General features: G+C 31.7%; 1 protein-coding gene across 2 annotated transcripts; it reads left to right on the forward strand.

The window, feature by feature from the left end:
- The first annotated feature begins 610 nt into the window (after positions 1-610).
- On the forward strand, positions 611-16,104 carry LOC125067221 (iodotyrosine deiodinase 1). 2 transcript variants are annotated; one of them, XM_047675685.1, is made up of 4 exons: positions 611-890; positions 14,133-14,354; positions 15,013-15,284; positions 15,840-16,104. In XM_047675685.1, the coding sequence occupies exons 1-4, from the start codon at positions 719-721 to the stop codon at positions 16,020-16,022; spliced, it is 849 nt and encodes a 282-aa protein (XP_047531641.1). In that variant the 5' UTR covers positions 611-718; the 3' UTR covers positions 16,023-16,104. The 2 variants fall into 2 exon arrangements, with proteins under 2 accessions (XP_047531641.1, XP_047531640.1); XM_047675684.1 differs by having other exon boundaries at positions 613-890; positions 14,968-15,284.
- The last annotated feature ends 582 nt before the right edge of the window (positions 16,105-16,686 follow it).

Genomic DNA, 16,686 nt, shown 5'->3' on the forward strand with positions numbered 1-16,686 from the left:
ATTACAAGGAAAGATGTTACAATGATAAGAAAAATATTAGATTAAATTAAAATAGGGGCGAACTCTTGACCGCTAAATAGTAAATACATGCACACTAATAGGTATAATGGAATTAAGTTTCGCGAGTGTCAAGTTGTGAGAACTGTCACGCACACTTAGATAATAAAGTTGTCCGTGTGTTTCAGTTATTTTATAGTACGTCATTCTATCTAGATAAATAATAAACTAAGGCTATTAGGTTAAAAATTGAAGTCAGTGTTTCAAATAATATGCAATCCTTGACCTAATTTAAATCATGCAAAATAAATAATTAATAGAGATACTGACTATAAATAACGTAAACTTCTTTATAAAATAATGTAGTCAACATAAAAATAAAAATTCCACGGAGCATACGAGAAATGCGTCATACTTCATAGTCTCACATTTCTTTTTTTTTTTCGTCTGCAGTAGTCAAGGTCGCGTGAACATGCATTCGGTGTTATACAACATTATCAATATTCTAAGTTAAAATTAATAAAGCGAACACAGTCACTAATACCTTGTAAAAGAGTACTAAATTGGGAAGCACTAACTCAACGACCGCACGTTGAATCGGTTTATACTTTTGTAAATGACAACAAACTTAGTTGGCCGCGTGCGTGCGTACATGTAGCTTGTGTTGCGAATTATTTAAAAAAAAAACTAAAGTCAACGTTCGCGGGAAAAATCGACTATAATGAATGTTATATCCCTCGTTGTTTGGACGTTAGAAAGTAATTGTTTTATAGTTTACACGGTTATGATAGTGCTTTTTGTTGCATTTACAATGTTTCATAAAAATAGATTGGAAGAAAATCAAAATAGAATTGGCTTGAAAAAGAAATTCGCGAACAATAACGGTGGCAGAGGTTAGTATCATTTTATGAGACAATGTTATCTATTTAGATTGAAAATTGCTCTCATTACCATTACTAGTATCCATTTTAAATAAAAGGTTATCCATATTGGATATTTATTTTAAACAAACGACAAAGAATTGAATAAAATTCCTTAAAAATCTATTAGATAGATAGTTTTATGTAAATATTGGTTAAATTTAAGTTAATTATGAAGAAAAACATGTTATATTTTTTTTTTATACACTAAGGTTATTATTATAATTTCAATGAAATTATATATAGACGAGTAAAAAAGCGGTTAATCAGCATTTTAATTAAGGATCATTATTATCTCAAATTATTCGTAGCCTTTGCATAGAAATTATTAATTATTTACAATTTTAATTATTTAGCTATTGTTCAATTTTAGGTCACCACACTTTTGTGCCCGCGTGAAGCCGGGACGCGTAGCTATAATTATTATTATTTAATTACTAGAATGTACTAGTTATTAAATAAAAATAAAATTTACTTACGTATTACGCGTTTATAATATATCCTTATTCTGTTATGGTATTTATGGTATGTATATGATATCCTGTGGTAAGATTGTTATTGGATATAGCTTAGAAGGAACATTGAATTACATTAAAATTGTAAAGGTAAATAAAAAAAAAAATAACATATACGACTCTTTTAACGAATTCTCTCTCGAAAGATATAATCTTATATATTAATAGCGTAAGCCGATTATTGTCCCAGTGATTATGAGCCGATAACTGCACATAAAAATTTGGTTATGGTCTCATTTAAAAGAGCTCCAGACGTTGATGTGCAGAAATATGCAATTGACTAAATTGTTATAATTCAAAATAGAAATAATTTTAGAGAGCGGAAACAAGTTACTGACCGGTTAGAGTTTAAGAAAAAAAAAATTATAAACGTAAAGAAAAGTAAATTGTTATCGACAGACATCAATTCGAACTTAACTACTATTTGACATTAAAATTTTATTTTGAATAAAGTTTCATAATTTTGGCGTCAAATATAGATGAGTGTATTATAGTTTACAATGAAATGAAATCAAAAGAAAACCGGTTTTGAAATTCCTAAAAAATCTACTATGAATAATAATCAGTTCTTTTGATTTCATTCACTCAATTACATTCCATACAATCAATCAAGATCCCAATAATATTCTTTATACAAGAGTCGTGTTACAGTATCGTAATAAATTTAATATTATTATTAAATTTAGATATATATTTATAGACTATATATATCAACAAGCTTTGTTTATCAATTCTATTTAATAATATTAGTTGCAAATTTATTAATATTGGATGTTGAAAACATCTACGGAATCTTGTTATGGTACAACAATAAAATCAATGGTTTTCTTATTTATCGGCGCAATGTTCTGCTCGCATTTCACATATGTTTAACATTACGCCGCCTATATACTTGTCGGAATATCCAACGATTTACAACTTGGCAATAAGGTAAATAAACCCGAAGTTTGAATCAGTCAAAACATCCGTTTTGCTATAATCCCACACATGTTACCAAGTATTTAACGTAGAGATAAAAATATATACTTTTGTGACTGAAAATTATAATTAATTTATGGATTTTTTTTTTCATAATCAGTGTGGTGTTTTTACACGCTCGACTGTTACCACTCAGGCACCAAATATTCTACCGCCAAACAACAATACTTAGTATTGTTGTATTTCGGTCTTGCTAGGTGCGCTTACCCAGTGTAACAGGGACAAAACAGCTTAGTTCCCAAGGCTGGTAGGTCTTTGGCGATTAAGTAAATATTTCTTACAATGTCAATGTACATGGCCGGTGGTGAATAATTACCGTTAGATAGGCCCATTTGTCATTATTTTATTATTAAAAAAAAAAAAAAAAACATTTATGGTGCCATATTTAACATGAAAAAAATTAGTTTTACGTTAGAGCAGCTTATATTATACGGAGCTCTCCATCTCTTATAAGCCCTGCAATAATCTCTTATATCTCTTATATCGGTTAAATATCAGCTTGCTATGGATTGCTTAGATCATTGCGCCAGGAGAAGTCTTCGACGATTTATAAATAACCCTAACCAAGCTCTAAAGACTCGAATGGCGCCGCTAAATTGAGTCTATCAATATTTTTATCCTATTTAGTAGTTCAATCACTCTATTGTCATGACATCCTATTTGTTAATACCTCCTTTTATACTTTATTTCTGAAGTTAAAAACTAAAGCTATCTCAGCTCGCCCAGCACTCTTACTCTATAGAGCATAAAAAGACATCTGTATAAGCCCGTCTTATCTTATAGCCTGTTCCAATGGCAGGAGAATATCAACCGTGAAGTTTAATTATTCGATGCCATTAATGTTCAAAATTCGATGTTCTTAATTTATAAAATATATTTATCTTTACATGATTTAATTTAATTTATATCCACTTAAATTTTACTCCGATGACATATCGCCGTCACTCAAAATGTGTTTTTTCAGGTATCCATAACGAACAACGTAAATTATTTAAGATATCAACCACATATGTCATGTCATTTCAAGGTTAAAGTTGTTTATTTATATTTACTCCTGTTGCAATTGGATTAAACCACCATTAAGTATTAATTCAATTGCATACTTATTTAAAATTTTCTAAAAAAATCACACTATTAATAATACATTTATTTTTATACAACCATGTTCATTAATAATCATAGATAAATTTATTTAATTTACATTTTAAACTTTGCTTTTATAATACGTCTGTGTCTTGTTCCAAGCTTAATACGTATAAGTAATCGATAACAAAATATTCAACTAATATTCTGTATGAATCGCCTAAAAAAAATAAGAAGGTTTTAAAGGTTAATCGCAACCAAACCAACCAACCAACCATATGTAACTTGTTCCGAACAGTAACCAGCAAATTCATTTTCTGGTTAAATATGTTTTTAATAAGCCTTGACGGTGCGTACAACGTATCATAAATGTCATAGAGGTCATTCTTTTATAATCGCTTGGGTTTTTATTAATCTTGTTGCAACAATAGTACTACTATAAAAGCACTTATATGTCCATAGCACTTATTATACCGGTTCGAAATAACATTATCTGACATACAGACAAATAGGTAACCCAATAACTGTATATCCTTATCGTTTTACATAACGAAGTCACTGGAATAGTATTAATTAACGTTGATGCAAAAGTGAACGGTCTACAAAATAATGTGCAGAGATAAGTACCGTTAGAACTAGCATGCTCGTTGTAACCACGTCGTGGATATGGCGTCCGTGCATTTGTAATTAAATTAATTTAAATCCTTACGTGTAAATCATCTTGTATTAAATACACGTTAAGTCGATGTTATCGTTAAGTAACAAGAATTGCGTTAGTTTTTTTTTTAATAAATATATAATTTTATTTACTTGTTTTGTTGTTGTGTTTAATTAACTTGGAATGAAGTTTATTAATTGAGCCTTATTTTTTTGGCTTTTGTTAATATCTACAAAAACTTGAACTTGAACCCTAAGAGTTTAAGGTTAGGAAACCGGTTCCCATTTAGTGTCTATATTACTTGATATCTTCACCACTCGTGATATTTCAATGTGTTTAAAGCGTCAATAGCGCAATGGTTTAAGGGCCGCGTAGCGATGTAACAAGTCGCAGGATCGATCCTGACCTCTTAGGTTATTGTCGTCCCCACTCGTAACATAAGTGATAAGCTTAAAAGGAAGAGTAAATAGGAATATTAACAATATTTAAATTAAAAAAATGTGTTTTATGTAATTAAAAGAATAACTACGGAGTGTCTTGCTAGTTCTTCTTGGTAACTTTACTGTAAGTTGACTTAAAAGTACTTATAACATACTTAAAAAAATATGTTGATTGAATATTTCAATTAAAATTAAATACAATCAAATTTATATAGTTATTGCGTCAAGACCTTATTCTACCGCCAAACAGCAGTACTCAGTGTTCCGGTTTGAAAGGTGAGTGAGCCAGTGTAACTACAGGCACAAGGGAGATAGCATCTAAGTTCCCAAGGCTGATGGCGCATTGGTGATGTATGGAATGGTTAACATTTATTACAGCGCCATTGTCTATGGGCGGTGGTGACCACTTTACTATCAGGTAGCCCATTTGCTAGGATGATTCGTAAGACCAGCTAAAGTTCGAGTTCAGGGACATGGTAATTGGGAGCATTGCGCTAATACTTTTTACATCCAGGCAGGATATATACCTACATATATAATTGTTTTAACATAACTTGTCACTTATATTTAACTGACGAGCCACATCCGTATAAAATAAATAATACGGTAAAAAAAAACGTTTGTTATCCGAGAGTTGATAGTGTTTTTATCAATTTGTTCTATTTAAAAGTATACAAGATAAGAATAGATATATGAAGTAAAAATACAAAATACTGTAGACGAGTATTTTGACCGTTGGTTCACGATATTACCTGCATAATTGTTCAAAGTGTTAAATCATACTTTCGTGCAAACGCATACTCGACATAAGGAGAAGATTTGGGACTTCCTATGCCACGGATATACGACCCATGCTAGAGCGCGACTTGTTTTAAACACAAAAAAAATATATACTTGAACCCGGCGTGATGCTTCCATTATTTTTATTACTGCGTAACTGCCTGGTTGAACCATGATGGTTAGAAAATGTGATACTTAAAATCGGTTAAACATTTTCACCTCATATGAGATGATCCGGCAAAGTACAAATAATACTTATTATTGTTGGATTCTGGTTTTAAGCATGAGTGAGCCAGTGTAACTCCAAGTTGGCGCATTGGATGGTTGATGTCAATGTTTATAGACAGTGATGACCAGTTAGATGATCCATTTGCCATTGTAGGTAAAGGCAATTCATAAAAAGAAAAAAAAACATGATTTCTCTTTTAACACCAGTTTCCGACGGGACCTTATTCAATATATATTTATAAATCAGTTCATTGATCTATTTAGTATAAATATATATATATATTCTATGTGTACTGTATTCAGATACTTTTAAATAACAATTGTCAAGTAATTTATTCTAATTGTAGTCAATGAGTTCAGCATTCAAAACTGAGTTCCCAATATCCAATAAAATTATGTCGCGGCGTCAATAGACCGTAGTTAGAGGGTTAAATTGTCTGTGTTTAACTGACTCATATTACCGACCGACAGTGTATCGTTATCAGTTAATTGTTATATAAAAATATTACATACAAGTATTTCATATAAAAACTATTTGACATATTTATTTCAACAGTTTCTGCATTAATACATATTCAAATAACATGCAACAAAAACGAAGGTTATCAATTTAGTCTTACTTTTTTGTTCCTGTACTGCTTCGCTGGATATGATAAGACGTAACACAAAAATGGTTTTATAATTTAAAAAAATCACACCTATACCTTGTTCAAGTTAGCTTGATCTTTTTGACAGACGGGCTTATGATGAGGAACAGAAAATATAACATATATAACAGTCGATGGAACGATTGAATGTAAATTTTTTTTTTATTATTTTCCTAAAAAGTGTTATACCAGCTAAAGACCCCAACCACCCAATAGAAAAAGTCTTAAAAATTTCTGATTACGCTTGAATCTTTAGAATTTTTTGTATTATATAATTTTTTTAAAATATTTTTACACTTTTTAAAATCATTAAATTAAGAAAATAATATGTTCGTCATTGCAAAGTTATGTCGATCAGAAAAATTTACGTCTATAAAAAAGATCAAGCTATCTTGTAAAGGGTATAAGAGTTTAAACAAGGTAGAGTTAGTGTAATATGTATTTTGACTCGATAAAATTTTCTTTTGTGAAATTCTCTGTACTTTTACATGTTACTATTGTAGTATCGGTAATTTATAATAAATAATTTATTAATTAAAAATCTATCAATAGTATATAATAATTTGTTCATTAGTTTGACCTCAGATACATATGTAAATATATTCAGCGATTCGCGGAATGAATTCAATATATATTACAACAGACATATATTTTATAGCGACTTAGTATTTTACAATTACACCTAGTCATATGACCTTTAGTTCGAGACATACAAGTACAACGCAATCGCTAACATCCATTTGTAAATAGCCATATAAATATTTATTATTCACAAGGCCGAACCCCCGACCACTAATCTCAGTTCTAAAAAATGTTAAACGCTCTATATAATAATACCAGCTACCCGTCCCGGCTTTGCAGAGATGCAATTAGTTAAATTTTAATTATCTCCTATACCTCTCAGGAATTGGATCGTTGAATCCGGAGATAATTATGATTTACTTAGTGGTAGGGCTTCGTGCAAGCCTGTCTGGGTAGGCACCACCCACGCATCAGATATTCTACCGCCCAACAGCAGTAGGTTTGTAGGGTGAGTGAGCCACTGTAACTACAGGCACAAGGGACTATTTCTTTCCAGCAAATAAAAATTTATTATTATACATACTATTATATATACTTATCTCTTTATATTGCCGACAGAGACAAACGTCTAAATTGTCTTTGTTTTGTAAAACAAACACGAGCCTCCTGAAGTTTTCCTGGAACTAGAATAGTTGTTGGGTGTAGCATATATATGGTCCAAAAAATATAGCAGTGTTAACTATTCTCATAACAATGTCACACTTAGCAGTTTATTATATAGTAATTATTGTCATAGTAATCGGAAATAACGCTATAAAACATAATAAACTTGGTGGTAAGGCTTAGTGCAAGCCCGTCTGGGTAGGTATCACCCACTCATCAGATATTCTACCGCCAAACAGCAGTGCTCAGTATTGTTATGTTCCGGTTTGAAGCGTGAGTGAGCCAGTGTAACTACAGGCACAAGGGAAGTAATGTCTTAGTTCCCAAGTTTGGTGGCGCATTGGCGATGTAAGGAATGGTTAATATTTCTTACAGCTCCGTTAGTCAAAGTCAAAGTCAAAAATCTTTATTCAATATAGAAGTGTATACACTTGCTTATTGATTGTCAAAAATCTACCACCGGTTCGGAATTTAGCACCTCAGACCTGAGAAGAACCGGCGAAAGAAACTCAGCGGGATATATATTTTTTTTTTTCTGTTGTCTGTGGTGGTAACTACTTACATCAGGTGGCCGATATGCTCGTCCGCAAAACTATACCATAAAAAATGTTCCGATATAAGATAAAAATAAAAAATCAACCGACTTAAAATAACACATACACACAAAAATTATTATAAGCAAATAAAATTCGGTACCATAAAACTACTATTTTTTACCTTTTCAATAAGCAAGTCTATAATTAAAAATAGTTATCGACCAAAACATGTCTGTGGAGTGGTTTTAAGAATGCTAGCAAAACTTCCCCGTTGATTCACAATTCCGATTTTTTGGACGAAGCAACCAGCCACCCTTGTCGATAACGATAATAAATAAACAAATTAAATCAACTCAAATCAAGGTGATAATTATTCAAGTAGGCTTATAAAGGCACTATTGAATCGTCATGTTACATTATTAAATTAAATGTAAATCAGACACCTATTCGGAAAGTAGATTCTACCAAAAAGAGCCGGCGAGAAACTCAGTAGTTCCTTTACCTTTATCTTTACCGTCGTTTTAATTACAAAGTTTACTAGCAAAGTACAATTAAATGTATCGTGCTTAGAAATCAACTAATCAAATCAAAACAAAATATACTTTATTCAAGTAGGTTTTATCAAGCACTTTTGAATGGTCATTTAAAAAACTATTTAAAGTAAAGCTACCACCGGTTCGGAATGTAGATTCTACCGAGAAGAACCGGCAAGAAAGGCAGAAGTTACTCTTTTTCGACATCTAAAAATACAGTCATGTTAGTTAAATACAATTATATATGTATGTTATGAATATTTATGATACGAATACTAAGCCCATACTTTTTTATCATTAATATAATCTTGTATTGAGTAATATACCTTATTTATGAATTATTAAAAATTATATTTGTGTGCGCAAAAGGATATTATAAAATAGGTTTTATTTCTAATTTATGTATTATTTACATAGGTGCTTATACTGTATTGCAACCATAGGAGGAATAAAGATATATACTCATAAACAACATTGACATTGACTTGAAGCGATATTATTGATCGAAATGTTGAATAATCTACTTATCAGGCGACGTTGTCGGAGCTTTAGAAGTGGATATAATTATTTACGTGAAATAGTGTTGTATTATAAATAAATATATACCTAATCCGATCCTAAATAAGAGCCGAGATGGCCCAGTGGTTAGAACGCGTGCATCTTTGCCGATGATTGCGGGTTCAAACACAGGCAAGCACCACTGAATTTTCATGTGCTTAATTTGTGTTTATAATTCATCTCGTGCTCGGCGGTGAAGGAAAACATCAAAATTCGTCAAATTTCAACGAAATTCTGCCACATGTGTATTCTACCAACCCGCATTGGAGCAGCGTGGTGGAATATGCTGCAAACCTTCTCCTCAAAGAGAGAGAAGGCCTTAGCGCAGCAGTGGGAAATCTACAGGCTGTTAATGTAATGTATACCTAATCAAGAAATATTTAATCAAAAAGTCGCATTAAATATGCAAATCTATGGTTTGTTTATATCTACTACGGTAAGCATTGGCTATACGTGGATTGATTTGTGGAAAAGAGTAATTAATGAGTTTATTGCTTCGGAGAACCGATGTAGCACTAGCTAGGTTTACATTTAATATAACTTTGTTAAATCTTTAAACTTTGAATACAGCAAACGATTTTAATTTATCAAAAGTGCAAATGTTTTTTGCGGTAAATAATTGCACTTGTTTTCAATCGAGAATCATTTATATTTGAGTAATATGAAAATAATGGCTTCCTTCCTTATTCAAATCGTAAACAATTCGATACCCATTAGTTTAATGTATTCCGGTTATTTATATATCATTAAAATAGCTATGATACTTCAAAAACATTATTATTCACTATAATATGATCTAAAAAAAAATTTTGTCGGTTCCGCCTTCACAGATCTAAATTACCTATTAGATCTTACTTGTTATCTAAGCGATGAAATGTTGTAACTCTATGATAATAGACTATTTTGATGTTATAATTATTGGAGTCCATGTTGTCGAAATGTAAGTGAGTTTATTGGTCGTATGACTTTGTGCAAGCCCGTCTCGGTAGCTACCAACCAAACATCATATATTCAGCAAACAGCTCTATATAGAACCCATTGGCTCTATATATAACTACAAGCACAAGGATTGGAGGCTGATTGGCGATGTGAGGATTGTTTCATTTGTTCAGTGTTTAGTGGTGACCACTTACCACCAGGTAGCCTATATGCTCGTACACCAATTGTATATAAAAAAAACTCCACAGGATCTTCACCGACCGGACCGGACTGACGGACCGAGACTTTTTCTTTAAAAATTAAAATCAACATCAATTAATAAAGTGATCTTCATCTTGACTACTTTTCCTGCTAAATAATGTCAATCATCATACCGGTCATAATATAAATTTGAAAAAAGGCAATTAAATCAAATTTCGTAAATTCTGCGCAACACTTTCCTTTGTGTCATCAAATACGCCGACCCTGAGTAAACTTCATAAGGGCAAGTGAATGGTGAATGTGGATGAGTTGGTGGATCACCCGTAGCCTTGCCAACGTTTACAACAATAGCACGAGAATCGACGATTTTCTCGCGCTCAAGATTTATACTCGTAAATCTCAACGAACAGATAAAACTAACCTCTTTATGTCATTAGTGCGATACTTTAGACAATTGTTTTCCTTATTTATGTTATAGCATAATAATAATAATATTATCCAGATTCAAAATCAACAGAAACACGCAAGTATTTAATCTAACTTTACTATAACAAAAGTAAAAGAGTTTGTTTGTTTGTTCGAAGAAAAAATAAAGAAAAAAGTAAAGTAAAGAAAAAATAAAGTCTTGACAAAATATGAGAGCTTGATCTCAGGAGTCGGGCTTAAAAACATATTTTTGCGTTAGGTAGACCATTGATACCCTATTCCAATCGTAGAATAAGTAACGATAGACAAACCTAAGATTTACTTATTCAATTCGATTTCCTAATAGCTCTACTGTATGCTGCACTACCAGCAAAAGTACGATTCTTTATTTATTTCACTCGTGAAATGTTGATAACCGACTTAAAGTGATACGCGTTTTTGATACTTATATATCTTATACATTTTATAATTATTTTAACCAATGTCGCATAACGCTTTGACCCTTCACGCTCGTGATATGCGATGAGTTTCGAGTTTCTTCTACAGAATAGATCTACAGTTATTGTTGAACATATATTAACATATCATACAGCACTATTCCACTTTACTACTTATATCCAGTATAATAATACTACCAAAGTTCCAATATCGACTATAACGACAACCCATAATGTCATAGATTTTACAAGCTAACCAATGATATCACTACACTCAATGTCGAAGTTGTTTATTTTTCTTTATTCCTCTTGTGGCTAAAATAAACTATATACTGTAACAGCACACATAGACCCGAGATAGCTGAAACCGCGCAGACAAGCTAGTTTATTTAATAAAGTATTAATTGGATTTTATGGTTTACAGTAAAATATTTTGTGTTAAAAAAATAGTCCATTCAATCGAAAAAGTTATAAGCTATTCAACTTTACGCTATGGCCTTATCTAACGAACTTGTATCCATAAAAAAGGCGAGCGCCCATAAACATCGACAAATATGTCAAACTGGAAGCCAATACTACTAATTCTCCACTATTAAATTTAGTTAAAAATATTTTGATTTATTGAAAGCGACTTCAATCGTTTAAATCATTGTAAGTAAATTGAATTCAAAAATAACACGACCAATTTCTGGGTTATTTAGTTTGGTAACATCATATTGCTTTGGTGATAGTTCAAGTTGGATTGGATTTCGGAATGGAATGGAATCGGGATATATTGTAACCAACAAATAGTATTGTGTTATCGTTATGTATAAAACAATGCACTGTTAGAGAGATAAACAGATCAAGGTCAGAGTTCATTGAGATTTCATTATTTTCTCATGATAAATAATTGTATTCACACTTATATATATTTCATTTCAATGAACCAACAAAGACTAAACAAACTTTATTTAATATGCATATATGTGTTTATTCCCAAGCATTATAATTTTTATTAAGACAATTAAAAAAAAAAAACTTTTTGATATATTTAGAGTTAATAAGGGGAATGACGTACACACTGTTACCCATGATAAAAGAATCATCTTAATGATAAAAGAAGCATCATGATATCAAATGTACTAAAAAGTTTATCTTTGGAACTCTTATTTCACATAGTTGTGGTATTTTGTACTGCCTTGATAATTCAATGGGCACGATTCCTGCTCAACTGCATCGTTGCATCCAATTTCAATAAAACCTTCTTTAATAATATTTGTTTTACGACGATACGACATCAGTATAACTAATTAATGAAATACGCTATCACTTCATATTAAAAAGATTAACTTCTACTAACATTCATTTGATAAGAAATTATAACAATTAAAAATAATTATCATTAACCCTATCTAACATATGGTTCATACTTATTATTAATTTAACTATTGTGTCGGCTATTAGACACAAGACGCTTAGTTTTAGCAGTAGACTATGACTGACTGAAGAATTATGATATATATAAATATATTAAAGGAATTAAACACTAATAACTTAAACACTAATTGTAATATATTATTACACGCTATGATTTGTACCCTTGCTCAACGCTCAAACTAGAATACCTGCCGTTTTTAGCCCAGACGTCGTGCATGGTCTACAAACAAAGTTTGTCAAAGTATTTGCGGTGGACGGCCAACGCCTCTGATTGTCTATCATAAATTTATTCAAATTAATATCTAACAATCCAAATTTAAATGTATTGGGTATTAATAAACTTAAATTAGTGATAAATTATGTTTTATAATAGAAAAATAATTAACAACTCTTTACACAATAATATGCGAACTACTCCGTTATTTTAACGGCCACATCTATCAAAGACTTATAATATAAGAAAGGTTTAAATCAAACAATCCTGTTTAAATGATTTAATCAAAGCAAAGACTGCAATAGTAAAGGTCTAATCCAAATCACATACATTTGTGATATTGAGTAGACCTTTCTTATGAAGACAAACGGACGAAATTAGAACGATTTTCTGTTGGATCTCAATCTTTCTATTTGATCTGTTATTATTTTACCATGCACACTGAGACAAGACTATACTCACAAAAGCGGGGAGAACTTTTTTCATGCCCAACTTACAAAACGACATAACCAATATAAACTAATACTGACGGTTCTAGTGTATAATATAAATTTCGTTTTATACTTCCCCCTTCTTTACAAAAAACAATTGCTGTGACAAGGGTGACTTTCATGCTATATTGTATACCGGAATAAAAAGGTTTTAGCATTAAACAAACGAAAGCGCCGCCGTAAATGTCCGATTTATTGTCAGAGGTCGTATTTATTGATGTGACTAATTATACACGTTTTTATATCATTGAATAAAGGAAATGAGCAATAACCTAACCTTTACAGAGATAAAACTTGTCCCACTTGATACATTGCGTTGATTACAAATTGAGGTCATTTATTTATATACTTACATAAGTGCGCAGAAAATTAATGGGGAATTGTACAGGACTTCAGCTCACGTAGTCATTAGTCACGTATTACTATTGCACTATTTATCTCGCGAGACATTTTAGCACCGATATCTTAAAGGATATATTGAAGTATTTTTATGGGTAGTATTAGATTGAAATAATATTAGACTTTAAATAAAAATCTGCAACTTAAGTAAATTTCTTGTGCCCTAACAATTAAGAATCTGGTTGAATAAAATTGTTTTTCCATTATAAGCAAAAAAACATCCAGATAAATTCAAAAATATTGATTGACGATAAAATAAATAATATTTAAGAAGTAGTCGTGAAACTTCGTACATTATTATAATAAATAATGTAATATATCAATAATTACTACTATAATTCTATTTTATTATCGTAGCAACGATGATGAACATTCCATAACTATTTTTATATCGCTTAAATAGTCACGTATTTAAAATAACAGACGTTTTAAAGTAACATCTTATAAAATAAAGACAATAATAGACTAGAACTTAATTTCAGCCATTTATATAAATGCAATGCAAAGCTCAGAGTTATTCATAAAATAATAATTAAAAATATTTTCAGAACGAGAACATCCCGATGATGATGATGATCCTGACTTCCTGGTGCCCGCGTTTCCTGAAGATACTCCACATATTCCTTACAAACCTCCTAAGAGGCCCATGGAAGACGTTCTCCGGAGATCCCTTGATTATTACGAACTTATGGCAAAGAGAAGAACAGTAAGGAAATTTAGCACTGAGCCAATACCACAGGAAGTGCTGGATAATATTGTAAAGACAGCAGGTATGCTACTGTATCGCTTTGTTCCGGGTTGAATGTTGAAAAAAGCCTTACATAAGAGGCATATTTATATCTGAAAAGCTCATGACTGACTCGTTGGTCTCCGTACTGGATTCAAACTCTTAGTGAAACAATTGAATATCATTTGAGTATTTCTTGCAAGAAATTCCCATAGCAGTCCAGATTCTTGAAAAATGACAGTGTTTACATACCCGTTCCTCGGAAAGCGCGTAAACCATTTGGCTTGAACCTGTACCCTTACATGTACTCATTTCGGTCGTATTAAATTCACCATTCCATTAAATTATGAGAGTTAACAAGAGTTTGTGCAGTTCTCTTTGCTTTCAAACTTGTGAACTGTAATTCCGGCGTAAGTTGACTTTTTGCTCTTGAGCATTGTTTTGGAGGTTATTATCATTTTTGTATTGCGAAATCTTTGTAATAAAATAATTTCATATATTATGGTCTGAACTGACTACGAACTATGACTAAGGCATAGTTAAACTAAACTATGGCATAACGTGATATTTGATGGACTGGCAATGATATTATTAAAACTTATAAAGTCTAAATCAACGCATCATTCCAATTTATGTTTTGTAAAATGTATAACTAGGTACATCTCCATCCGGTGCACACACTGAACCTTGGACATTTGTAGTCGTACAGGATCCAAGCACAAAAGAAGCTATCAGAGGAATCGTGGAAGAAGAAGAAGAACAAAATTACGCCAGAAGAATGTCTAGGCAATGGGTGACAGACTTGAAACCCTTTGCTACGAACCACATAAAGCCTTACCTCTCTGACGCACCAGCTCTTATTCTAGTCTTTAGACAGAGTTACTCCTGGCGAGCTGATGGGAAGAAAAAGATGCATTATTACAATGAGATCAGTGTGGCGATAGCAGCTGGGTTTTTATTAGCAGCTATTCAGGTAATTATAGTTCAACAAAACGAAGTTATAGGTTTAAATATATTGGACGATTTTGACTTACAATTCATTAGTGTGTGAGCTTAAAAAAATTATCGTGAATGGACGACTATTTATTGATTTATGTAAAATTATTTACGTAAAACGAAGTCAAACGATTAGATTCATTTGTACATTTCCCAATTCTTGTGCCTTTTTGAGATCAGGGAATATTGTCTAGTAGTTCGGATAAAGGACTCCTCGTGGCTTAATACAAAGAGAATTAACTTATCACGTTTTAAATTAATTATCTAAATCAACCAAGACTTGATGGTAGGGGTTACATACATCATATATTCTTCCAAAACATACTATATACTTAGGATTGTTGTGTTCCGGTTTGAAGGTTGAGTGAGCTGCTTCCAAAGTTGGTGGCGCGTTGCTTATGTATTAATAGTTAAAATTGTCTATGGCGATAAAGCCTTTGAGCAGTGGTGACCACTTACTATCAGGTGATCGAATACGCCTACAGATACCAATAAAAAAATGAAAGCCTAAATTGAATATTTTAAATTCTAGTATTGCGGTCTTGTAGCCCTAACGTCTACGCCTCTGAACTGCAACGCTCGTTTAAGAGACCTCCTCTCCCGACCGGCTAACGAACGGCTGGAACTGCTCCTGCCAGTCGGCAGACCGCACGAGGAAGCCACCGTACCAGATTTAACGAGGAAAGATTTACATGAAATCATGATTAACGTTTAATTATATACATAATAAAAAAATATCTGAAAATTGCTCATTTGTAAATACATTTAAGATTAAGAAATAAATATTAGTTTTGTTATTATATCTTTCATTTAAATGACTACCACTCACTTTTTTCCCAATAAACTTACAGCATCACACTTTGGAGATCGCATCCGCTATGCATATGATGTTTGTGTTGCAGGAGAGCAGCTTCATGCTATTTGTAACCTACGACTTAAAGAATCATTCGAGGCATATATTTAAAATACAGGGTTATTGGTAATTCGACGCACTCCCGTTAGGTGATAGGGGTGACTATTAGTGATAGCTTTGACCCCCATGCGAATCTTGAAAAGTGAACCATTTTTGAGATATCAAATTTTAATATATTTTTATTTTCAAAATAAGTCATAAATGCCACTTAAAAAAAGAGTAAACACTGGTTATTTATCAATATTAAAATAATAATTGTCGGTCCAAATTTAAAAATGCGAGACGGAAATCTATGTTATTTCAAGATATTTTTGGATTTTTTTCCATAAAAAGGCCATAAAAACAACAAAAAAAACGTTATGAAACTTTTCTTGAAAATTATATTAAAAACATTACCGATTTCTTAGCTCTCCAAAAATGTATAACAACTTGGAACTTATTTGGAACAAAGGACGCTGATGGAAAT

The sequence above is a fragment of the Vanessa atalanta genome, chromosome 11 (genome assembly GCF_905147765.1).
Source record: "Vanessa atalanta chromosome 11, ilVanAtal1.2, whole genome shotgun sequence".
NCBI classification, from domain to species: domain Eukaryota; kingdom Metazoa; phylum Arthropoda; class Insecta; order Lepidoptera; family Nymphalidae; genus Vanessa; species Vanessa atalanta.

What these genes read in the sequence shown, in the direction of transcription:
- LOC125067221 (XM_047675684.1), top strand. Translation starts at nt 719, where the DNA reads ATGAATGTTATATCCCTCGTTGTTTGGACGTTAGAAAGTAATTGTTTT. An exon ending in GAACAATAACGGTGGCAGAG is followed by an intron (nt 891 to 14,132) that starts GTTAGTATCATT and finishes AAATATTTTCAG; the next exon opens with AACGAGAACATCCCGATGAT. An exon ending in TTTTATTAGCAGCTATTCAG is followed by an intron (nt 15,285 to 15,839) that starts GTAATTATAGTT and finishes TTTAAATTCTAG; the next exon opens with TATTGCGGTCTTGTAGCCCT.